The sequence below is a fragment of the Oncorhynchus keta genome, chromosome 27 (genome assembly GCF_023373465.1).
Source record: "Oncorhynchus keta strain PuntledgeMale-10-30-2019 chromosome 27, Oket_V2, whole genome shotgun sequence".
NCBI lineage: Eukaryota > Metazoa > Chordata > Actinopteri > Salmoniformes > Salmonidae > Oncorhynchus > Oncorhynchus keta.
The window spans coordinates 19,334,320-19,358,711 of record NC_068447.1 but is presented as its reverse complement, the minus strand read 5'-3'; the positions used below and the strand labels follow the sequence as shown (position 1 = coordinate 19,358,711).

At 47.2% G+C, this 24,392-nt stretch overlaps 1 protein-coding gene across 1 annotated transcript in view; it reads right to left on the bottom strand.

The window, feature by feature from the left end:
- Positions 1-11,060: 11,060 nt before the first annotated feature.
- The window catches only part of LOC127912479 (sterile alpha motif domain-containing protein 10-like), a 183,820-nt gene continuing 170,488 nt past the window's right edge, over positions 11,061-24,392 (bottom strand). The window contains exon 5 of the mRNA XM_052481880.1: positions 11,061-11,476. Coding sequence (XP_052337840.1) covers positions 11,454-11,476 — 23 coding nt within the window. The 3' untranslated portion in view covers positions 11,061-11,453. The remainder of the gene's footprint in view (positions 11,477-24,392) is intronic.

Genomic DNA, 24,392 nt, shown 5'->3' with positions numbered 1-24,392 from the left:
TGAACGGAGCTTTTCATAAGTTGAAGGCGATGTTTACTGAGGCGCCGGTGTTGGCACATCCGGACCCTTCTTTGGCGTTTATAGTAGAGGTGGACGCATCCGAGGCTGGGGTTGGAGCGGTGCTCTCACAGCGTTCGGGTGTGCCACCGAAGCTCCGCCCCTGTGCCTTTTTTCTAAGAAACTCGGGCCAGCGGAGCGGAATTATGATGTGGGGATAGGGAGTTGTTGGCTATGGTTAAGGCCCTGAAGGTGTGGAGACACTGGCTTGAGGGGCTAAGCACCCTTTCCTTATCTGGACTGACCATCGTAACCTGGAGTATATCCGATCAGCTAGGAGACTGAATCCTCGTCAGGCAAGGTGGGCCATGTTTTTCACCAGATTTCGTTTCACTATCTCGTATAGACCAGGTTCCCTCAACACTAAGGCTGACGCGCTGTCAAGACTCTATGACACTGAGGACAGGTCCATCGATCCTACTCCCATCATTCCGGCAGCTAAGCTGGTGGCACCGGTAGTATGGGATGTGGACGCGGACATCGAGCGGGCGCTAAGGGGGGAACCTGCGCCTCCACAGTGTCCGGAGGGTCGTAGGTACGTGCCGCTGGCTGTCCGTGATCAATTGATTCGATGGGCTCATTGTCTACCCTCGTCGGGTCACCCAGGTATTTATAGGACAGTGAGAGGTCTTGAGAGGAAGTACTGGTGGCCCACTTTGAGGAGGGATGTGCGATTCTATGTTTCCTCCTCTTCGGTGTGCGCCCAGAGTAAGGCTCCTAGACACCTGCCAAGAGGTCAATTACAACCTCTTCCCGTTCCACAACGGCCGTGGACCCATCTTTCGGTGGATTTTCTTACTGACCTCCCCCCCTCTCAGGGTAACACTACTATCCTGGTCGTTGTGGATCGGTTCTCTACGTCCTGCCATCTTATCCCATTGCCCGGTCTCCCTACCGCCCTACAGACTGCGGAAGCTCTTTTCACCCATGTCTTCCGGAACTACGGGGTGCCCGAGGATGTAGTTTCTGATCGGGGCCCCCAATTTATCTCCCGTGTTTGGAGGGCATTTATGGAACGTCTGGGGGTCTCGGTCAGCCTGACCTCAGGGTATCACCCGGAGAGTAATGGTCAGGTGGAGAGAGTTAACCAGGAGGTGGGTAGGTTTCTGCGGTCGTATTGCCAGGACCGGCCAGGGGAGTGGGCGAGATATATTCCCTGGGCAGAAATAGCCCAGAATTCACTAAGCCACTCCTCTACCAACATGTCACCATTTGAGTGCGTGTTGGGGTACCAGCCGGTCCTGGCACCGTGGCATCAGAGCCAGACTGAGGCTCCTGCGGTGGAGGAGTGGGTACAGCGCTCTAAGGAGACCTGGAGGGCGGTCCAAGAGTCATTACGCCAAGCGAGTATAAGGCAGAAGAAGAGCGCTGACCGTCACCGCAGTGAGGCCCCCGTGTTTGCACCTGGGGACAGGGTATGGCTCTCGACCCGAAACCTGCCTCTCCGCTTGCCCTGCCGGAAGCTGGGTCCGCAGTGTATAGGGCCATTTAAAGTCCTGAGGAGAAATAATGAGGTTTGTTATCGATTATTACTTCCTTCGTATTATCGTATTAACCCCTCATTTCATGTGTCTCTTCTCAGGCCGGTGGTAGCTGGTCCCATGCAGGAAGATGAGGTACCGGAGGTTCCTCCGCCCCCTCTGGACATCGAGGGGTCCCCGGCGTACACGATACGAGCTATTCTGGACTCGAGACGCCGGGTGAGAGGCTTGCAGTACCTCGTTGACTGGGAGGGGTACGGTCCGGAGGAGAGGTGCTGGGTTCCGGTGAGGGATATTCTAGACCCATCTATGTTGAGTGAATTCCATCGCCTCCGTCCGGATCGCCCAGCGCCCTCGGCCTCCGGGCGTCCCCGAGGCGGCGTCGGCGCGCTGCGGGAGCTGCGCGTCAGGAGGGGTACTGTCACGAATATTACCGAAGGTGACTCCCCTTCTTGTTCGGGTGGCGCTCGGCGGTCGTCGTCGCCGGTCTACTAGCTATCGCCGATCCGTTGTTCTGTGTTCGTTTAGTTTTGTCTAATTGGTAGCACCTGTTTCTAGTTTGGTTGTTAGGATAGGATTATATATAGTCTGTTCAGCCCGCTTCTGTTTCGTGCGGGCTTGTTCTCCTGTTTCCTTGTTTGAGTGTATTTTTGTTGGCATTTTGGGTTTCACGCTGTCCGTTTATATTTCTGTTCATTTGTGTTTCCACTTTTGTTCATGTTATGTTTCCAGGACATTAAAGCGTGTTGTTTTTCCCACATCCTTTGCTCTCTGCGCCTGACTCCACACCTCTTCACTCATTTACTCGTAACAAGAGAGAGTTAGAAGAGATAAGAGTTAAAAAGAGATCTGAGAGAGAGTAAGAAGAGATAGAGTTAAAATATAGAGTTAAAAGAAAGAGTTATAAGAGAATGAGAGTTAAAAGGGAGAGTTAGAAGAGATAAGAGTTCAAAGAGAGAGTTAGAAGAGATAAGAGTTAAAAGAGAGAGTTAGAAGAGATAAGAGTTCAAAGAGAGAGTTAGAAGAGATAAGAGTTAAAAGAGAGAGTTAGAAGAGATAAGAGTTAAAAGAGAGAGTTAGAAGAGATAAGAGTTCAAAGAGAGAGTTAGAAGAGATAAGAGTTAAAAGAGAGAGTTAGAAGAGATAAGAGTTAAAAGAGAGCTAAGAGAGAGAGTAAGAAGAGAGAGTTAAAATAGAGAGTTAAAAGAAAGAGTTAGAAGAAATATAGTTGAGAGAGTTAAAAGAGAGAGTTAAAAAAGATAGAGAATTAAAAGAGAGTGAGAATTAAAAGAGAGAGTTAGAAGAGATGAGAGTTAGAAGAGATAAGAGTTTAAAAAAGAGAGCTAAGAGAGAGAGTAAGAAGAGAGAGAGATTTTAAAAAATAGAGAATTAAAAGATAGAGTTAAAAGAGATAGTTAGAAGGAGGGTTAAAAGAGAGAGTTAGAAGAGGTAAGAGTTAAAAGAGAGAGTTAATAACACAACTCAGGAGTATTTATTCTCTAAGTGCCCTGTCTCTCCAGCAGAAACAACACTTTAATAACACAATTCAGGAGTATTTATTCTCTAAGTGCCCTGTCTCTCCAGCAGAAACAACACTTTAATAACACAACTCAGGAGTATTTATTCTCTAAGTGCCCTGTCTCTCCAGCAGAAACAACACTTTAATAACACAATTCAGGAGTATTTATTCTCTAAGTGCCCTGTCTCTCCAGCAGAAACAACACTTTAATAACACAATTATTTATTCTCAGTGAGCAGAAACAACACTTATTCAGGAGTATTTACTAAGTGAAACAACACTCCTGTCTCTCCAGCAGAAACAACACTTTAATAACACAACTCAGGAGTATTTATTCTCTAAGTGCCCTGTCTCTCCAGCAGAAACAACACTTTAATAACACAACTCAGGAGTATTTATTCTCTAAGTGTCCTGTCTCTCCAGCAGAAACAACACTTTAATAACACAACTCAGGAGTATTTATTCTCTAAGTGCCCTGTCTCTCCAGCAGAAACAACACTTTAATAACACAACTCAGGAGTATTTACTCTCTAAGTGCCCTGTCTCTCCAGCAGAAACAACACTTTAATAACACAACTCAGGAGTATTTACTCTCTAAGTGCCCTGTCTCTCCAGCAGAAACAACACTTTAATAACACAATTCAGGAGTATTTATTCTCTAAGTGCCCTGTCTCTCCAGCAGAAACAACACTTTAATAACACAACTCAGGAGTATTTATTTATTCACAACTCTAAGTGCCCTGTCTCTCCAGCAGAAACAACACTTTAATAACAACACAACACAACTCAGGAGTATTTACTCTCTAAGTGTCCTGTCTCTCCAGCAGAAACAACACTTTAATAACACAACTCAGGAGTATTTATTCTGAGTATTTACTCTCTAAGTGCCCTGTCTCTCCAGCAGAAACAACACTTTAATAACACAACTCAGGAGTATTTATTCTCTAAGTGCCCTGTCTCTCCAGCAGAAACAACACTTTAATAACACAACTCAGGAGTATTTATTCTCTAAGTGCCCTGTCTCTCCAGCAGAAACAACACTTTAATAACACAACTCAGGAGTATTTATTCTCTCCAGCAGAAACAACACTCACAACTCAGGAGTGTCCTGTCTCTCCAGCAGAAACTCTAAGTGTCCTGTCTCTCCAGCAGAAACAACACTTTAATAACACAAATAACACAACAGGAGTATTTATTCTCTAAGTGCCCTGTCTCTCCAGCAGAAACAACACTTTAATAACACAATTCAGGTCTCTCCAGCAGAAACAACACTTTAATTTATTCTCTAAGTGCCCTGTCTCTCCAGCAGAAACAACACTTTAATAACACAACTCAGGAGTATTTATTCTCTAAGTGCCCTGTCTCTCCAGCAGAAACAACACTTTAATAACACAACTCAGGAGTATTTATTCTCTAAGTGCCCTGTCTCTCCAGCAGAAACAACACTTTAATAACACAACTCAGGAGTATTTATTCTCTAAGTGTCCTGTCTCTCCAGCAGAAACAACACTTTAATAACACAACTCAGGAGTATTTATTCTCTAAGTGCCCTGTCTCTCCAGCAGAAACAACACTTTAATAACACAATTCAGGAGTATTTATTCTCTAAGTGTCCTGTCTCTCCAGCAGAAACAACACTTTAATAACACAATTCAGGAGTATTTATTCTCTAAGTGTCCTGTCTCTCCAGCAGAAACAACACTTTAATAACACAACTCAGGAGTATTTATTCTCTCAGTGCCCTGTCTCTCCACCAGAAACAACAGTAGGATTTTCCCCAAATTTTTACCTAAAATAACATACCCAAATCTAACTTCCTGTAGCTCATGACCTGATGCAAGGATATGCATATTCTTGATACCATTTGAAAGGAAACACTTTGAAGTTTGTGGAAATGTGAAGGGAATGTAGGAGAATATAACACATTAGATCTGGTAAAAGATAATGCAAAGAAAAAAAACATGCATTTTGTTGGTATTTTTTTGTACCATAATCTTTGAAATGCAAGAGAAAGGCCATATTCCAGCTCAGTTTCAATTGAGATTTTGGCCTCTAAATGGCAGCAGTGTATGTGCAAAGATTTAGACTAATCCAATGAACCATTGCATTTATGTTCAAAATTTTGTATCAAGACTCACCAAATGTGCCTAATTGATTTATTAATGCATTTTCAAGTTCATAAATGTGCACTCTCCTCAAACAATAACATGGTATTATTTCACTGTAATAGCTACTGTAAATTGGACAGTGCAGTTTGATTAACAAGAATTTATGTTTTCTGCCCATATCAGATATGTCTATGTCCTGGGAAATGTTCTTGTTACATACAACCTCGGGCTAATCGCATTAGCCTACGTTAGCTCAACCGGCCTGCGGGGGACCCACCGATCCTTTAGTTAAAAGAGAGAAAGTGTAGAAGGTAAAGTAGAGAGGTTAGGAGGCAGAGTCCTGCGGTCACGACCAAAGCAGTTTATCTGAGAGTGCTGTTGTGGTTTAGGGAAGAGGACTGCAGAAGTGAATCTGTTTCGCTCTGCTTCAACAAAAGCAGGACTGCACTCAATTGAGGTCGGGCCTGGGGAGAAGAGAGAGGGATGTGTGAGTGTGTGTTTGGCGGAGAACAAGGACCAGGGAGAGATTAGAACAGAGCATAGAGACACAAAGATCATTGAGGGGGAGAGTATTAATTAACCAGCTTCCCTGCACCAATCCCTAACACAGACAGCCACAGCTGCACCAAAAACAGAGAGAAAGTGTGTGTGTTACACTACCTGTGATAGCATGGTGGGAGAAGGCTACGTCAGATAGTTGTGTGTTTCTTCAGCCACTTACAGACGTCTTATTCGGTCCACAGCACCAATGGTTGAGAGAAGGCGTGTATATGTGAAGGTATGTGTAACTGCAATTGCGTGACTGTTATATTATGATAAGCAACATACATCTCATGAATATGCATTACTTTATTTAAAAAAGCCAAGATTCTCCATATTCCATATATCTTCTTCACATCTGTACAGCAAGTAAATAATCATATCTTTAAAAAGCTTTTCCTTAACATATTGAAAACAAACAACCCCATCCTTGATCTGAAAAAGTAAACAAACAAATAATAGAAGTGTCTGTACACATCTACAAATGTATAACAGTGTATTTTCCACTTAACAGTCAAGTTGTTTCCTCATTCAGACAGTCCTTGTCAACTGAAGGGAGGGATAAAGGGAGGGATAGAGGGAGGGGTAGAGGGATGGATAGAGGGAGGGGTAGAGGGATGGATAGAGGGAGGGGTAGAGGGAGGGATTGAGGGAGGGGTAGAGGGAGGGATAGAGGGAGGGGTAGAGGGAGGGATAGAGGGAGGGGTAGAGGGAGGGATAGTAGGAGGGATAGAGGGAGGGATAGAGGGAGGGATAGAGAGAGGGATAGAGGGAGGGGTAGAGGGAGGGATAGAGGGAGGGGTAGAGGGAGGGATAGAGGGAGGGGGATTGAGGGAGGGGTAGAGGGAGGGATAGAGGAAGGGATAGAGGGAGGGGTAGAGGGATGGATAGAGAGGGATAGAGGGAGGGGTAGAGGGAGGGATAGAGGAAGGGATAGAGGAAGGGGTAGAGGGAGGGGTAGAGGGATGTATAGAGAGGGATAGAGGGAGGGGTAGAGGGAGGGATAGAGATAGGGATAGAGGAAGGGTTAGAGGGAGGGGTAGAGGGAGGGATAGAGATAGGGAGGGATAGAGAGAGGGGTAGAGGAAGGGATAGAGGGAGGGATTGAGGGAGGGGTAGAGGGAGGGGTAGAGGGATGGATAGAGAGGGATAGAGGGAGGGGTAGAGGGAGGGGTAGAGGGAGGGATAGAGGGATGGGATAGAGAGGGATAGAGGGAGGGGTGAGGGATGGATAGAGGGGATAGGGGGATAGAGGAGGGATAGAGGGAGGGGTAGAGGGAGGGATAGAGGAAGGGATAGAGGGAGGGGTAGAGGGAGGGGTAGAGGGATGGATAGAGAGGGATAGAGGGAGGGGTAGAGGGAGGGATAGAGTAAGGGATAGAGGGAGGGGTAGAGGGAGGGGTAGAGGGATGGATAGAGAGGGATAGAGGGAGGGGTAGTGGGAGGGATAGAGATAGGGATAGAGGAAGGGTTAGAGGGAGGGGTAGAGGGAGGGATAGAGATAGGGAGGGATAGAGAGAGGGATAGAGGAAGGGATAGAGGGAGGGATTGAGGGAGGGGTAGAGGGAGGGATAGAGATAGGGAGGGATAGAGAGAGGGATAGAGGAAGGGATAGAGGGAGGGATTGAGGGAGGGGTAGAGGGAGGAATTGAGGGAGGGATTGAGGGCGGGATAGAGATAGGGATAGAGGGCGGGAAGGGAGGAAAGGATGCGAGCCTTCCCACTGGTTACAGATGTCAATTCAACGTCTATTCCACGTTGGTTCAAAGTAATTTAATTGAAATGACATGGAAACAACGTTGATTCAAACCGTGTGTGCCCATTGGGTAGCCTGTTCCCCAGAATAGTTCTATGCTCAACCATAGAAGGCCTGCTCCCCTTCACCATCAATTCTGAAAAGTTAACCTTAATTTTCGTAATGAAACAAAAACACATACTGTACATGTAACTGTCGAAATACAGGAAACGCCAAAATAAAGTGTCAAATAGAGCGTTGGGAATTAATGGGTCAAAAAACATTGACATTCATCCAATTACGTCAAATCTCAAAGTGAAAGTGTGAGATGATGCATGGTTGGGGCATCACCAGCCACCAGAATAGCTTCAATGTGCCTTGGCATAGATTGTCTGGAACTCTAGTAGAGGGAGGTGACACCATTCTTCCAGGAGAAATTTGTTTTTTTGTTGATGGTGGAAAACACTTTCTCAGGCACCGCTCCAGAAACTACCACAAGTGTTCAATTGGGTTGAGATCTGGTGACTGACACACACACATGCACGCACACACACACACGGACACACACACGAACACACACATTTTAAACCCCCTATGCTCATTAGAGACTCACTGAGATCTTTCCTTCTAGCCATGGTAGCCGAAGTTACGGTCAACTGGGGATTTGTATACATGACACCTAAGCATGATGAGATGTTAATTGCTCAATTAACTCAGGAACCACACCTTTGTGGAAGCACCTGCTTTCAATATACTTTGTATCTCTCATTTACTCAATCATTTCCTTCATTTAGTCAGTTACCTGTATATTGGCCTATGTTGCTTTCTTCAGAGGATCTTTATTTACGGTCATGCTGAGTATGTGATTTCTGGTACGTTTATGAAGCACAGTAAAGGTGGATTCACAGTGTGACAGTAATAGCAGGCAGCTGGTCTGGTTCCTCTCAATAATCTCTGTAATATGTATAGCTATCAAAGAGAGACATGGTGTAGGGTGGAGGTGCATCACTTCAGTCCTCCAGGGCGAACAGGATACACCATATGCTCCCTTTCAATGACAAGTTGATTCCTTGGGCTACCAGGTGTGTGGAATCAGTAGACAATCAGTTACACTAACTGATCAATGAGAGAGAGAGAGAGAGAGAGAAAGAGAGAGAGAGAAAGAGAGAAAGAGAGAGAGAGAAAGAGAGAGAGAGACCAGCAGGATAGGAGCCCTCGAGAACTGGAGTTGTGCACTTGTGGTGTTATGGGAAACAAACAAAAATGGATTATTTTTTACACAATGGAGATGTAACTACAGTATACTTATACTGCATCATGGGAGATGTAGGCATTTGACTCATACTAGTAGAATATAACCATTGCTTTTGACCAGCTACATCTCTGATTATTGCTTTATCAAATACAGCTAGGGCAGAAACAATCACAGCAAACATCTGTCATAGCATGACCTATCAAAATCCTCTGTTTATAAAATGCTAAACGTATAGGTCTACATTATATTCAGGTCTACAGCTTATGTTCCTCTAGAACGTTCAAATAATATACAGGACCAGTCAAATGTTTGGATACACCAACTCATTCAAGGGTTTTTCTTTATTTTTACTATTTTCTACATTGTAGAATAATAGTGAAGACATCACCACTATGAAATAATACATGGAATCATGTTGTAACCAAAAAAGTGTCAAACAAATCAAAATATATTTTATATTTGAGATTCTTCAAAGTAGCCACCCATTGCCTTGATGACAACTTTACACACTCTTGGCATTCTCTCATCCAGCTTCATGAGGTATTTACCTAGAAAGCATTTCAATTAACAGGTTTGCCTTGTTAAAAGTACATTTGTGGAATTTCTTTTGTTAATGCGTTTGATCCAGTCAGTTGTGTTGTGACAAGGTAGGGGGGTATACAGAAGATAGCCCTATTCGGTAAAAGATCAAATCCATATTATGGCAAGAACAGCTCAAATAAGCAAAGAGAAAAGACAATCCATCATTACTTTAAGACTTGACGGTCTGTTAGTCCAGAACATTTCAATAACTTTGAACATTTCTTCAAGTTTCGCAAAAACCATGAAGCGCTATGATGAAACAGGCTCTCATGAGGACCGCCACAGGAAAGACCCAGAGTTACCTCTGCTGCAGAGGATAAGTTCATTAGAGTTAACTGCACCTCAGCTTACAGCCCAAATAACCACTGTGTCTTTGTGAGACACAGAGCAGGTGAATGGAGGATCTCTGCATGTGTGGTTTCCACCGTGAAGTATGGAGGAGGAGGTGTGATGGTGTGGGGGGCTTTGCTGGTGACATTGTCAGTGATTTATTTTGAATTCAAGGCACATTTAACCAGCATGGCTACCACAGCATTCTGCAGAGATATACCATCCCATCTGGTTTGCACTTAGTGGGACTATAATTTGTTTTCAATAGGACAATACCCAACACACCTCCAGGCCGTAAAGGGCTATTTGACCAAGAAGGAGGGTGATGGAGTGCTGTATCAGATGACCTGGCCTCCACAATCACCCAACCTCAACCCAATTGAGATGGTTTGGGATGAGTTGGACCGCAGAGTGACAGGAAAACAGCCAACAGGTGCTCAGCATATGTGAGAACTCCTTCAAGACTGTTGGAAAAGCATTCATCATGAAGCTGGTTGAAAGAATGCCAAGGGTGTTTAAAGCTGTCATTAAGGAAAAGAGTGGCTACTTTCAAGAAACCAAATTAGAAAATATATTTAGATTTGTTTAACACTTTGTTGGTTTCTACATTTTTCCATGTGTCATTTCATAGTGGTGATGTCTTCACAAATATTCTACAATGTAGAAATAGTAAAAATAAAGAAAAACCCTTGAATGAGTCGGTGTATCCCAACTCTTGACTGGTACTGTGTATGTTTGTCATAGACATGGTTCATTTACAGTACAAACACATGATTTGGGGGGTGACATTCTGTACATTGTGAAGACAAGGCTTTATAAAAGAGATTAAAGGAAGAGAATGTGCTATGGGGAGAGGGTGCTAATGAAGGCAAGAGTGTATATACTTTATACTGTATGAATTAGATCTATCAAAACTATAAATACATATTCCAAAATGAAAATCCTGAGAGGAAAAGATACATTGTGAACAGTCGGGTTGTGATGTGAGTATGATACAGAGACATTGACATTCAGTAGTTTGCTGCATTTGCTTTCCACCAACCTTGGAGTAATGCACCCACCATAATGAACTACAGTAATTGATCAGTAACAATACTCCTCTCTACACCCCAAAACAAAACAATTAACCAAAAAGGGGGGAATCTGTTGTAGTTAAGATCTAATTTGTCTACATTGTCAATATCCTTTCAAACATTTATATCTATGTTACAGTGTGTGCCCTTGTATTCAGCACCTCTCTCTCTCTCTCTCTCTCTCTCTCTCTCTCTCTCTCTCTCTCTCTCTCTCTCTCTCTCTCTCTCTCTCTCTCTCTCTCTCTCTCTCTCTCTCTCTCTCTCTCTGTCTCTGTCTCTGTCTCTCTCTCTCTCTCTCTCTCTCTCTCTCTCTCTCTCTCTCTCTCTCTCTCTCTCTCTCTCTCTCTCTCTCTCTCTGTCTCTCTGTCTCTCTCTCTCTCTCTCTCTCTCTCTCTCTCTCTCTCTCTCTCTCTCTCTCTCTCTCTCTCTCTCTCTCTCTCTCTGTCTCTCTCTCTCTCTCTCTCTCTCTCTCTCTCTCTCTCTCTCTCTCTCTCTCTCTCTCTCTCTCTCTCTCTCTCTCTCTCTCTCTCTCTCTCTCTCTCTCTCATCATTTAAACCAGTTTGGCCTTGTTGAATGGGAAACCTCCTTTAGTGTGTTTGGCATGTAGTCTAAAGGCTCCTCTTCTCTCTTCTTTTCTGTCCTCTCTCCCCTCCTTTCTTCCCTCCTCTCACAGCCCTACTCTGCGTTCACATATCTGGAGTGAGCAGGTCCTTCCATGGCTACTGGAAATAGCAGAGGAGAGTGAGGGCTGCCAAACGGACGGAGGGATGAGCTAAGAGATGTTTCCAAAGGAGGCTGCAGGGAGAGGGAGAGGAGAGACAGAGAGAAAGAGAGAGATATGAATACAAGGAAAACAGTGGGGTTGGGAGTTGGATTGGCATCACTGTCTTTCACACCATAATGCTCAACTCCAACAACACACACACACACACACACACACACACACACACACACACACACACACACACACACACACACACACACACACACACACACACACACACACACACACACACACACACACACACACACACACACACACACACACACGCACACACATACTGAGCCATGCAGATCAACTGCCTCTGTCTGCCCTCTCTTCAAACCCTGTCTTATCTGTCAACAACCCAGTTGCATTAAGAATGATTTCTGAACCATCAGTCTGTAGAGTGAAACCTCTGGTTCACATTCTCTCTATGCCTTAAACTCTTCTCATATGAAAGTCATTGACGTCTATGACCCATAAACTTGACCGATTGGTTTCTGTGATTACACTTTTGCACCAGCCTCAAATGACAACAAACTATATTTTTACAATGGAAGAATAAAAAAGAAAAAGGAGACATTTGGCATGTGAGTTATCACTGTCTCTAACACACAGGCAGATCTCACATGATATTGGAGAGAATCAGACCCTGAGACAAAGAGAGGGGGAGAGAAGGAGTTAGCAGGTGGAGAAAGAAAGGCAGATGGGATTCAAGGGAGCTTGAGATTTGTTCAGGTAAAGGGGGTCTATCTCTTAGATGTAGATATTCTAAGAGGAGATGAGGACTAAGGGGTTCCTGAGAAAATTTGTGTTTGGGTAAAAATGTCATGTTCCTTTTTATTTCTGAGCCTGTCATGCTTTCTGCCCCAGTGAGTTCACATCGAGCGGACAGACAGACAAACAGACAGACAGACAGACAAACAGACAGACAAACAGCGCATGAACAGAACTCTCTCCACCAGGACACGAAACAACAGAAAATCAAAAGGAACGTTGCAACCTAGCGACAAGGTTACCCCAGCGACGTCCCATGGCAACTGAGGCGTTGCTGACAACATTTCAGGGAGGGGGGATGACGGCATTCAATTTTTTCTGCTAATTACCGCATTATGGAGCAGATGGCTTGTTCCACGCAAGCAACGCTCATACACACACGTACACACACGTACACACACACACGCACACACACACACACACACACACACGCACGCACGCACGCACGCACGCACGCACACACACACACACACACACACACACACACACACACACACACACACACACACACACACACACACACACACACACACACACACACACACACACACACACACACACACACACACACACACACACACACACACACACACACACACACACACACACACACACACTTCACAGGAAATAGGACATGTTGACAGAAGGAAGGGACAGAGAGCGTACTATATACATAAACTGCATACTATGTACTCATCGTTGCATACTGTTTAGCATGTATAGATAGTTTAGTGAAAAGTATGCAGTATGCCATGGCCGCAACGCAGTAGTAGTTCCTGAATGGCTGAGTAGGTGGGGCGTGGCCGAGTGCGGAATAATTTTTCCAAATTCAACAGACATGCATCGCATTAACCAGCCTCATTTCCAATTTCTTTAAACTCTGAGTAGAATAGGAATGGAGTTATAGTCCTACTGAGGCTGGTTATTGGCAGACTATTACATTTGACCTATACCTATTTAAAAGGGACTGAAGACATAAACAGACAATAATGTATTTATTAGTGAAACCAAAGTGCTATAACATATATATACATTGAATCAAATAGCCTTGTACACACACCAAAACGTTTCAAACTAAAGCACTGATTGTCACGAATATTACCGAAGGTGACTCCCCTTCTTGTTCGGGTGGCGCTCGGCGGTCGTCGTCGCCGGTTGACTAGCTATCACCGATCCGTTGTTCTGTGTTCCTTTGGTTTTGTCTGATTGGTATCACCTGTTTCTTGTTTGGTTGTTAGGGTGGGGTTATATAAGTTTGTTCAGCCCGCTTCTGTTTCGTGCGGGCTTGTTCGTCTGTTCTGTGATTGAGTGTATTTTGTTTGCATTTTGGGTTCGCGCTGTCCGTTTATATTTCTGATCATTTGTTTTCCTACTTTTGTTCATGTTATTTTTACTGGACATTACAGCGTGTTTTTTCCCACATCTTTTGCTCTCTGCGCCTGACTCCACACCTCTTCAGTCATTTATCGTAACAGAAGCCCGCACCACGATATGGAGTCAGCAGGAGCAGCGACCACTCCTCTTCCCACGATGGAGGGGAGAGTCCTTCATCACACGTCCATCCTCCATCGCCTAGGATCAGCGATGGATCAAATGATGGAGAGGATGGATCGTTGGGAGAGGAATGGTTTCCCTACTACCCCACCGACCCTCCCACCAGCAACTCTACCATCTCCCCCATCTGGATCCGGTCCCAGCGCTCTGCGCATTACGCCTCCGAGGGAGTACGATGGAGCAGCGATGGGGTGCCAGGGATTCCTGCTTCAACTAGACATCTACCTACCGTTCGGCCGGCTCCCTCGGACGAGGAGAGCGTGTGTGTTCTCATCACCATCACCTGCCTTACGGGTAGAGCCCTGGAGTGGGCTAATGCGGTCTGGAACGGGCCCGACTCAGCCAAGGGCAATTACCCGGAGTTTACCCACCGTTTCAGGGCCGTGTTCGTTGTTCCATCTCAGACAGGGGACGATGAGCCCGCAGGACTTCGCGCTGGAGTTCCGGACCTTGGCCGCTGGAGCAGGGTGGAACGACAGGGCCCTGATAGATCATTACAGGTGTAGCCTGAGAGAGGACGTCCGCAGGGAGCTGGCCTGTCGGGACACTACACTTAGCCTGGATGGACTGATAGACCTGTCGATCCGGTTGGACCATCTGATAGCTGCTCGCGGACGTTCTGAAAGGGTCCTGTCAGTTCTACCTCCTGACCCTCCTGCTCCCATCCCGATGGAGCTAGGAGGGACCGCGTCTAGGGAGATCGGAGGAGGAAACTCCTCCTGTACCAGTTGTGGCCGGAGAGGGCACACGTCTGATCGGTGCTGGAGGAATTCACCTGGGAATCGAGAAGGCAGGCAGAACACTTCTCGGTCACCCCAGGTGAGTAAGCACCACACTCTCCCAGAGTTTCCTGTTGGTCACATGTTCTTATTAATTTGTTTCCTTAATTATTATCCTTCTCTCCAGCATAAGGCACTGGTAGATTCAGGCGCAGCTGGAAACTTTATAGATCGCGGACTCGCTCAGAGGTTGAGGATTCCGTTAGTAAAATTAGACCCCTCTTTTCCCGTGCACTCTTTAGATAGTCGACCATTAGGGTCAGGGCTGGTGAGGAAAGCCACAATTTCGTTGGAGATGATTACGCAGGGGAATCACAAGGAGCTAATTAGTTTGTTCCTTATCGATTCACCTGCGTTTCCAGTGGTGCTGGGGATTCCCTGGCTAGCTATTCATAATCCTACGATTTCGTGGAAACAGGGAACTCTCCAGGGGTGGTCTGATGAGTGTTCAGGCAGGTGTGTAGGGGTTTCCATCGGTGCGACAACGGTGGAGAGTCCAGACCAGGTTTCCACCGTGCGCATTCCAGCTGAGTATGACGATTTGGCTATCGCTTTCAGTAAAAAGAAGGCAACCTAATTACCACCCCATAGGCAGGGGGTTTGCGTGATAAACCTCCAGGGTAACGCTGCACTCCCCAGGAGTCATGTGTATCCTTTGTCCCAGGAGGAGACGGTGGCTATGGAAACATATATCACCGAGGCTCTGGGACAGGGGTACATTCGGCCCTCCATGTCACCTGTCTCTTCGAGTTTCTTTTTTGTGAAGAAAAAGGATGGTGGTTTGCGTCCGTGTATTGATTATAGAGGTCTAAATTCCATCACGGTGGGTTTTAGTTACCCACTACCTCTCATTGCTACGGCAGTGGAATCATTTCACAGAGCGCAGTTCTTCACTAAACTGGATCTCAGGAGTGCTTATAATCTGGTGCGTATTCGGGAGGGAGATGAGTGGAAAATTGCATTTAGCACTACTTCTGGCCATTATGAGTACCTCGTCATGCCATACGGTTTAAAGAATGCTCCAGCTACATTTCAATCCTCATCAGAGACCTGCACGGACAGGGTGTAGTGGTGTATATTGAAGATATTTTGATCTACTCCGCTACACGCACTGCGCATGTGTCTCTGGTGCGCAAGGTTCTTAGACGACTGCTGGAGCATGACCTGTATGTGAAGGCGGAGAAATGTGAGTTTTCCAAACGATCAGTTTCCTTCCTGGGTTATCGCATTTCCAGCTCTGGGTTGGTAATGGAAGGTGACCGCGTAAAGGCCGTGCGTAATTGGCCGACTCCGACCATGGTAAAGGAGGTGCAGCGGTTCTTAGGGTTTGCCAATTACTACCGGAGGTTTATCCGGGGTTGTGGTCAGGTAGCTGCCACTATTACCTCACTGCTGAAGGGGGGGCCGGTGCGTTTGCAGTGGTCAGCAGAGGCGGACTGAGCTTTTCATAGGTTGAAGGCGATGTTCACTTAGGCGCCGGTGTTGGCGCATCCGGACCCTTCTTTGGCGTTTATAGTAGAGGTGCACGCATCCGAGGCTGGGGTTGGAGCGATGCTCTCACAGCGTTCGGGTGCGTCACCGAAGCTCCGCCCCTGTGCCTTTTTTTCGAAGAAACTCTGGCCAGCGGAGCGGAATTATGATGTGGGGGATAGGGAGTTGTTGGCTATGGTTATGGCTCTGAAGGTGTGGAGACACTGGCTTGAGGGGGCTAAGCACCCTTTCCTCATCTGGACTGACCACCGTAACCTGGAGTATATCCGATCAGCTAGGAGACGGAATCCTCGTCAGGCAAGGTGGGCCATGTATTTCACCAGATTTCGTTTTACGATCTCGTATAGACCAGGTTCCCTCAACACTAAGGCCGACGCGCTGTCAAGACTCTATGACACTGAGGACAGGTCCATCGATCCTACTCCCATCATTCTGGCAGCTAAGCTGGTGGCACCAGTAGTATGGGATGTGGACGCGGACATCGAGCGGGCGCTAAGGGAGGAACCTGCGCCTCCACAGTGTCCAGAGGGTCGTAGGTACGTGCCGCTCGCTGTTCGTGAACAATTGATTCGATGGGCTCATTGTCTACCCTCGTCGCGTCACCCAGGTATTTTTAGGACAGTGCGAGGTCTTCAGAGGAAGTACTGGTGGCCCACTTTGGTGAGGGATGTGCGATTCTATGTCTCCTCCTGTTCGGTGTGCGCCCAGAGTAAGGCTCCTAGACACCTGCCACGAGGTAAATTACAACCTCTTCCCGTTCCACAACGGCCGTGGACCCATCTATCGGTGGATTTTCTTACTGACCTTCCCCCCTCTCAGGGTAACACAACGATCCTGGTCGTTGTGGAACGGTTCTCTAAGTCCTGCCGTCTTATCCCATTGCCTGGTCTCCCTACGGCCCTACAGACTGCGGAAGCTCTTTTCACCCATGTCTTCCGGCACTATGGGGTGCCCGAGTATATAGTTTCTGATCGGGGCCCCCAGTTTATCTCCCATGTATGGAGGGCATTTATGGAACGTCTGGGGGTCTCGGTCAGCCTGACCTCAGGGTACCACCCGGAGAGTAATGGGCAGGTGGAGAGAGTGAACCAGGAAGTGGGTAGGTTTCTGCGGTCGTATTGCCAGGACCGGCCAGGGGAGTGGGCGAGATATATTCCCTGGGCCCAGAAATGGCCCAGAACTCACTAAGCCACTCCTCTACCAACATGTCACCATTTGAGTGCGTGCTGGGGTACCAGCCAGTCCTGGCACCGTGGCATCAGAGCCAGACTGAGGCTCCCGCGGTGGAGGAGTGGGTGCAGCGCTCTAAGGAGACCTGGAGGGCTGTCCAAGAGTCATTACGCCAAGCTAGTGTAAGGCAGAAGAAGAGCGCTGACCGTCACCTCAGTGAGGCCCCTGTGTTTGCACCTGGGGACAGGGTCTGGCTCTCAACCCGAAGCCTGCCCCTCCGCTTGCCCTGCCGGAAGCTGGGTCCGCAGTGGATAGGGCCATTTAAAGTCCTGAGGAGAATAAACGAGGTTTGTTATCGATTATTATTTCCTTCGTATTATCGTATTAACCCCTCGTTTCATGTGTCTCTTCTCAGGCCTGTGGTAGCTGGTCCCATGCAGGAAGGTGAGGTTCCGGAAGTTCCTCCGCCCCCTCTGGACATCGGGGGGTCCCCGGCGTACACGATACGAGCTATTCTGGACTCGAGACGCCGGGTGAGGGGCTTGCAGTACCTCGTTGACTGGGAGGGGTATGGTCCGGAGGAGAGGTGCTGGGTTTCGGTGGGGGATATTCTAGATCCATCTATGTTGAGAGAGTTCCATCGTCTCCGTCCGGATCGCCCGGCGCCTCGGCCCCCGGGTCGTCCCCGAGGCCGGCGTCGGCACGCTGTGGGAGCTGCGCGTCAGAGGGGGGGTAATGTCACGAATATTACCGAAGGTGACTCCCCTTCTTGTTCGGGTGGCGCTCGGCGGTCGTCGTCGCCAGTCTACAAGCTATCACCGATCTGTTGTTCTGTGTTCCTTTGGTTTTGTCTGATTGGTATCACCTGTTTCTTGTTTGGTTGTTAGGGTGGGGTTATATAAGTTTGTTCAGCCCGCTTCTGTTTCGTGCGGGCTTGTTCGTCTGTTCTGTGATTGAGGGTATTTTGTTAGCATTTTGGGTTCGCGCTGTCCGTTTATATTTCTGATCATTTGTTTTCCTACTTTTGTTCATGTTATTTTTACTGGACATTAAAGCGTGTTTTTTCTCACATATTTTGCTCTCTGCGCCTGACTCCACACCTCTTCACTCATTTATCGTAACACTGATCATTGGGAACGAGATCAGGATGACTGCTAAGGTTTGATCCATAAAGTAAATAATGAAATAGGTAACTTAGCCTACAAAACTAAAACAAGCCATACGTTCAAATCAAAAGCCCTGATTAACATGACATCAATAACGCAGTCACATCCCGTGTCCCCGGTGCTGACACATCCCGTGTCCCCGGTGCCGACACATCCCGTTTCCCCGGTGCTGACACATCCCGTTTCCCCGGTACCGACACATCCCGTTTCCCCGGTGCCGACACATCCCGTTTCCCCGGTGCAGACACATCCCGTGTCCCCGGTGCCGACACATCCCGTTTCCCCGGTGCCGACACATCCCGCTTCCCCGGTGCCGACATATTCACAAATAAAAATACGGTTTAAAAGCTCTGACGAAGGCCAAGAGAACAAGAAACACTTTCAATGAGAAAACAGAACTTCACTTTGGTAGAAAAAAAGAAGCTCCTTCTGTTTTCAAAGATGTAGCCAATGATGCAATAATCAATGCAGGGAGAACAAAAACGACTTACTTACATTTGAACACCACCGCAGAAGCTTCGCTATTTGGCATTGTCCCAATTATGTAGCCCAGTTGTATTTTGCTTGAGGGACCATGCTAGTCAATCAATGGGATATAAAGATTAATTTCAGAGTAATTCCATGGCACGGGAGTGATGCGCATGCCCCCCACCCCCTGTAAATACCAGGGCGCCGAGCATCACTTCCTGTTTTCTTCCCTCGGCACCTGGAAGTGAGCGTGAAGTGAATGTAGAAGACTCTTTAAGTGAGTTATTCACTGAGTGTTTGGAGTATACTCCATTTTGGGCAAAGCTTGCTCCTCCCATGAGTGCTCTGCAGTGTTTTGTTGCCGGTTCAGTTTTTTCTTACAGGTCGACACCGTGCTACGAAGTAGGGTGAACGGGTTGGGCCAGCCTGTACATTGCACATGGCTTTGTTGTCTTGTCTGTTTCTGTCCACTGGTTAGCCTCCTGGCTAATTGCGTGACATGTTGCTTGTTCACTTCAGCTGGACGCTAGCCTCTTCTCTCTGGAGATTCAGGCTGGGTATCGCGCCTACCCAGGCTAGGGGAGACTGTGTGTTATCTAGCTAAATATGTTTCTTTCCAGAAGTAGGACGGGTTGATTGCCGAGTCGCACCTCAATGTTCAGGCTTCGCATACTAGCTTGCAAAGTCCCATTACTGGCTCGAGCTGTAGCCGGTGGCAGAGTGAGATTCAGAGCACATGCCTCTCACTAATTTCACACACCAGTCTGTTCTTAAAGACCCCTCCTCACACAGTCATTCACTGTGTCAATTGAGTCTGCCTCCTCACATCCATACTTTTTGGGGATTGTCAGTGGAATTTCCCTAATATATTTTGATATCCATAGAATATATTATTACTTAATTCACATATTGCCCTGAGAACAGAACTACTTTATACTTACACCTGGTATAGTATAATATGTTCTATAAGACATATCTGTATTTCTGATTCTGTCTAAACATAGAGAAGATTCTCCACCATGCCATACTACTGGGTTTAGAGCCAGCCATTTAGGCTGTGGAGTCTCCCTTGAACTGCATGTATTGTGCTATTCTTGGCCCACGTCTATGCGATTCACGATTAGCTATGATGAGGGAGACAAACACTAGAGGCTCCGGGAGCGGTCTCAAGCGTAAACAACCCTGCTCAGCAGCGGGCACGCCCAACAAGCAGTCCAAGAAGGACAGGGGACCTACTCTGGATGAGTTGGAGGCCCAGGCAGCCTCTCTGTCTTCCTATCTCCACTCTCTCAGCCTGACAGGCTCCGTTGAAGACTTAAGACAGGATCCTGATGCTATCTCCATCTTTCCTGGTAATGACCTAGATGAAGAGACCTCTGAGGCCAGTTCTGGGTCAGCGATCCATGTTCTCAGAGAGGGCTGAGAGTGAAGCACCCACTTCTGCAGTTCACACTGTATGCAGGAGCTCCCCTCTGGGGTTTTGAAAGCTCTGGATATTAAACCAGACCTTAACAGCAGACCGGGCAGAGTGTACATACCTCAGTGCCCCAAGTTCCCCAAGGAACTGTGTCAGACTTGGGCTAATGTGAACTCAAGGTTCCATGTCTTAAGCCAATGCAAGCCATGGAACTTCATGGCTTCCCCCGAGGAGTTGGGACTGGATGAATACCCATAGACAAGGAGATCATTGGTAAGTCTCCCTGCAGTCCTCCAGGGCCTCACCAGGCTGCTGATGTCCAATTAAAGGACACCTTCCTGACCTTGGCCATGGTGGCCCGCCTTATGAATGCGACCACTCTGCTGCAGACATACCTGCATGGTCTGAGAGCTCACTTGTCCATCAACGGTGACCCTGGGCAGATGGCTGAAATGACTCAGGTGTCCATACTCCTCTCCCTCTTAAATGCTGAGATGTCACTTGCTAATGGAAAACCCCTGTCTACGGTCATCTTGTAACACAGACAGCTTTGGCTCTCACACACAAAGATGTCGACCTCCGTGAAGAAACCCTTTATGGACCTCCCCATTTCCCCAGGCCAAGTTGCAGAAGGACAGAAAGACTCTGCAGTTTTTCATGGGTCCCCTGCCCCGCATTACCCTACCCAAAGACCATTGCAGTCTAGACCTCAGCTCTCCTCTGCCTTGAAAGGGCACATGGGCCCTCCCCCTAACCAGGAATGCCCTGATCAGCCACGTCAACAGACCCCAGGTCAACAGTGGCACCACCACCAGCACAGGCAGAGGCACCACAAGCACCAGCCCTCTGTAGAAGGACGGGCCTCCTCAGTCGTCCTGATGGGTGTGACTCCGGCATTGGTTTCTTCTGCCTGTGGAGTCCCCCTCGGTGCTGGAAACAGTATTACAGCGGTACAAACTCCACTTCCGATGCTAGCCACCACCTTTCAGAGGGATTTGGTCAACTACAACCGCCAACCCCCTGAAAAGATAAGCTCTCCAGATGGAGATTGCCTCCCTGCTGGAGAAGAATGCAATCAGACAACAGCACAGTGGGTTCTATAGATTATATTTCCTAGCCCCAAGAGGGTGGTTTTCGCCTCATCCAGGACTTGACGCTTTTCAACCGGTGCATGAAAACACTCCTCTTCAAGATGCTATCTCTGTCCCGCATCTTACAGTATATTAGCACAGGCCAGTGGTTCAGCAATGTCAACTTAACAGATGACTACTTCCATGTACCGATCCACCCAGCTTACAGGAAGTTCCTGTGCTTTGCTTTCAACGGCATGGTGTACGAGTACCAAGTGCAACCTTTCTTCTTCTCCTTGGCACCAAGTACATTCACAGAAGGCATGCATGCCTCTCTAGCCCCCCTAACATCACAGGGGATGACGGTACTGAATTACCTAGATGAATGGCTAATCTGTGCTCATTCACGAGAACAGGCAGGAGCAGACAAAACATCTCTCCTGAAGCACATCTCAGAGCTAGTCCTCAAGATGAACATGCAAAAAAGCCACCTAGTCCCCACTCAAACGGTGACGTTCATGTGCGTGCAGAGCCACTCGTCTGCAATGAGGGCTCACCTCACCCAAGAGCGAGCCCAGAAAATTGTAGATCTCAATCCTTTTGTCCAAGACCAGAAGGTGACTGTTCTTCAGTGTCAGAGACTGATGGGTCTCCTCTCTGCAGCCTTTCTTCTGACCCCACAGGGCCTCCTACACTTGAGACCCCTGCAGATGTAGTTCAATGCTCAAGGTTTCCATCCCAAGGAACACAGGTATATTCGTCTGACTGTGTCCAAGGAATGCAAGTGATCACTGGCAAGATGGCGATCCCTGGATTTCCTTTCAGGTGGGATACGCCTGGGCAGAGTCCATCATAGGGAAGTGGCTCAAACAGACATCTCCTTGACAGGCTGGGGAGAACTATCGAGGGGGAGGGCCGTCAGTGGGACATGGAACCTCAGCTGGTCCATACTCCACATAAATATGCTGGAGTTGAAAGCAGTCCAATTAGCTCTGCTCAATTTTCTCCCACAACTGCAGGATAAACATGTGCTGGTACAGACAGACAACACCACGTTGGTAGCATACATAAACCACCAAGGGGGTCTGGGTTCCATCCGCCTCCACCAGATGGCACATACCCTTCTGCTGCGGTCACAGCAGAATCTGGCCTCACTAAGAGCTGTGCACCTCCCCGGGATTCTGAACAATGCTGCAGACATGCTGACCAGGGAAGGCCTTCCAAAAGGGAATTGGCTACTACGTCCCTGAATAGTGAGTCGCATGTGGGGAATCTTTGGGGAAGCAGAGGTGGATCTGGTTCTCGATATCCAACCCCCCCGAACACTCAGCCTGGAGGCCCTGGCCCTCGAGTGATTCCAACAACTCTGGACAGAATCAGAGAAGCGGGCCACCAAATCTTTCTGATCGCCCGAGACACCACTGGTTGAGCAATCCTAGCGGGGACAGCATGGGAACTACCTCGGAGGCCGGACCTATTTTCACAGGCAGAGGTGATTCCCTCCTGCCTGCCGCTGTGGGCATGTTCACTGAACAGCGAAAATGGTCTTGTTTAGATCTTGAGCCCTCTGTTAACATCTTACAGAGTGGCAGGGCCCCCTCCACCACGTCAACCTATGACACAAGGTGGCGTGTGTTCTGCCAGTGGTGTGGGGAGCAGCGGGTTGTTCCAGAAACTTGCTCCAGTTCTCAAGGTCTTTGTTTGATGCTGACAGGGCTGCATCCACACTTAATGTGTATGCAACAGCAAGTTCATCATGTCATGATAAAGAGCAGGGTGGGCCGCTTGGAAGCCACCCACTTATGGCCAGATTGGGAGTCCGTCAATTACGCCCCTCAGGAGCCTCCTCAGTTCCCAAATGGGTTTTGAATCTGGTTCTTGGAGTACTATCCAGACCGCCCTTCAATGCTATAGACTTTAAACATCTCTGTCTTAAGAGCATTTCTGGTGGCCATTGCCTCTACCAAGAGAGTTGGTGAGCTCCATGGTTTGTCTGTTAGTGATCAGTGTTATCGTCTAGGACTAATATTGCCTTCTTACCAAAGGTCCTGCCCCTTGGTCGCATGAACCCTTCTCTCTTAACAAAGTAAGCTGTGGTTGGGCTGAGCACCTATAGTGATGTGTTGCTGTAGGCTGTATCTTACGAGAACTGACTTACTCTGTTATTGTCATCCCATTGAATGACTAGCATAGTCCCTCAAGAAAAATAGAATGAAGTTTACTCAAGTTACCAAAGTCCTCTGAGCTAGGGACTATGCTAGTCCAGCTGTCAGTTGCCTTGTAGCTTCGGGAAGAGTCTTGAGGAAATGATGCTATGGCCCAGGTATTTATAGGGGGTGGCAGGCACACATCATTGTACCATCTAAATCGCTGTGATAACAAAAAATATAACTAAAAATATTGTTTTTTCAGCTTTTTGATGCTTGTGGACCAAAATGAAAGTTATTTTTGGTTTTGGTCCACCAGCTTCAAACAGCTGTAAAAACGATATTTTTTGTTTTGTGATTGAAAATATATTTCACAGCGATTTAGATGGTACAGTGATCCCCTACACTATTCAGTGCTTGTTTTCTCACATAAACTGAAATTGAGTGAACAGTGTGGAACTTTAGCAACCAGGAAATGAGCGATTTCCACTAGATAACACAGCCACAGTCAGAACAGCTTTCCCAGGTTGAAAACAGATGCCCCTCCAGTGGAAGAAATCAATAGGCGAAACTCACAGCCAATCACAACACTGGTGGGTAAGTAATACTGTGAAACACCATCAGTCCGCTATTAGTGGTAGACATTATGTAAATATTCTGAAATTACAATGCAATAATTCCCCAAAATCCTGTGTGTAGCACCTTTAATATGAATTGTGTATACTCAAATATGAAAATACTACATGTCATGTCTCAAAATCGATATCTATTTTTATCTCTATGTACTACATTGTTTTGTGTCCTCTGGATTTGATTAGAAAGATGTCGAGTTCAATGGTAAACCTGCCAGGTAGCCTTAATTCTCGCACAGCATCCAGTTTAGCTGACGTGATGCTATTTTCCAGATTT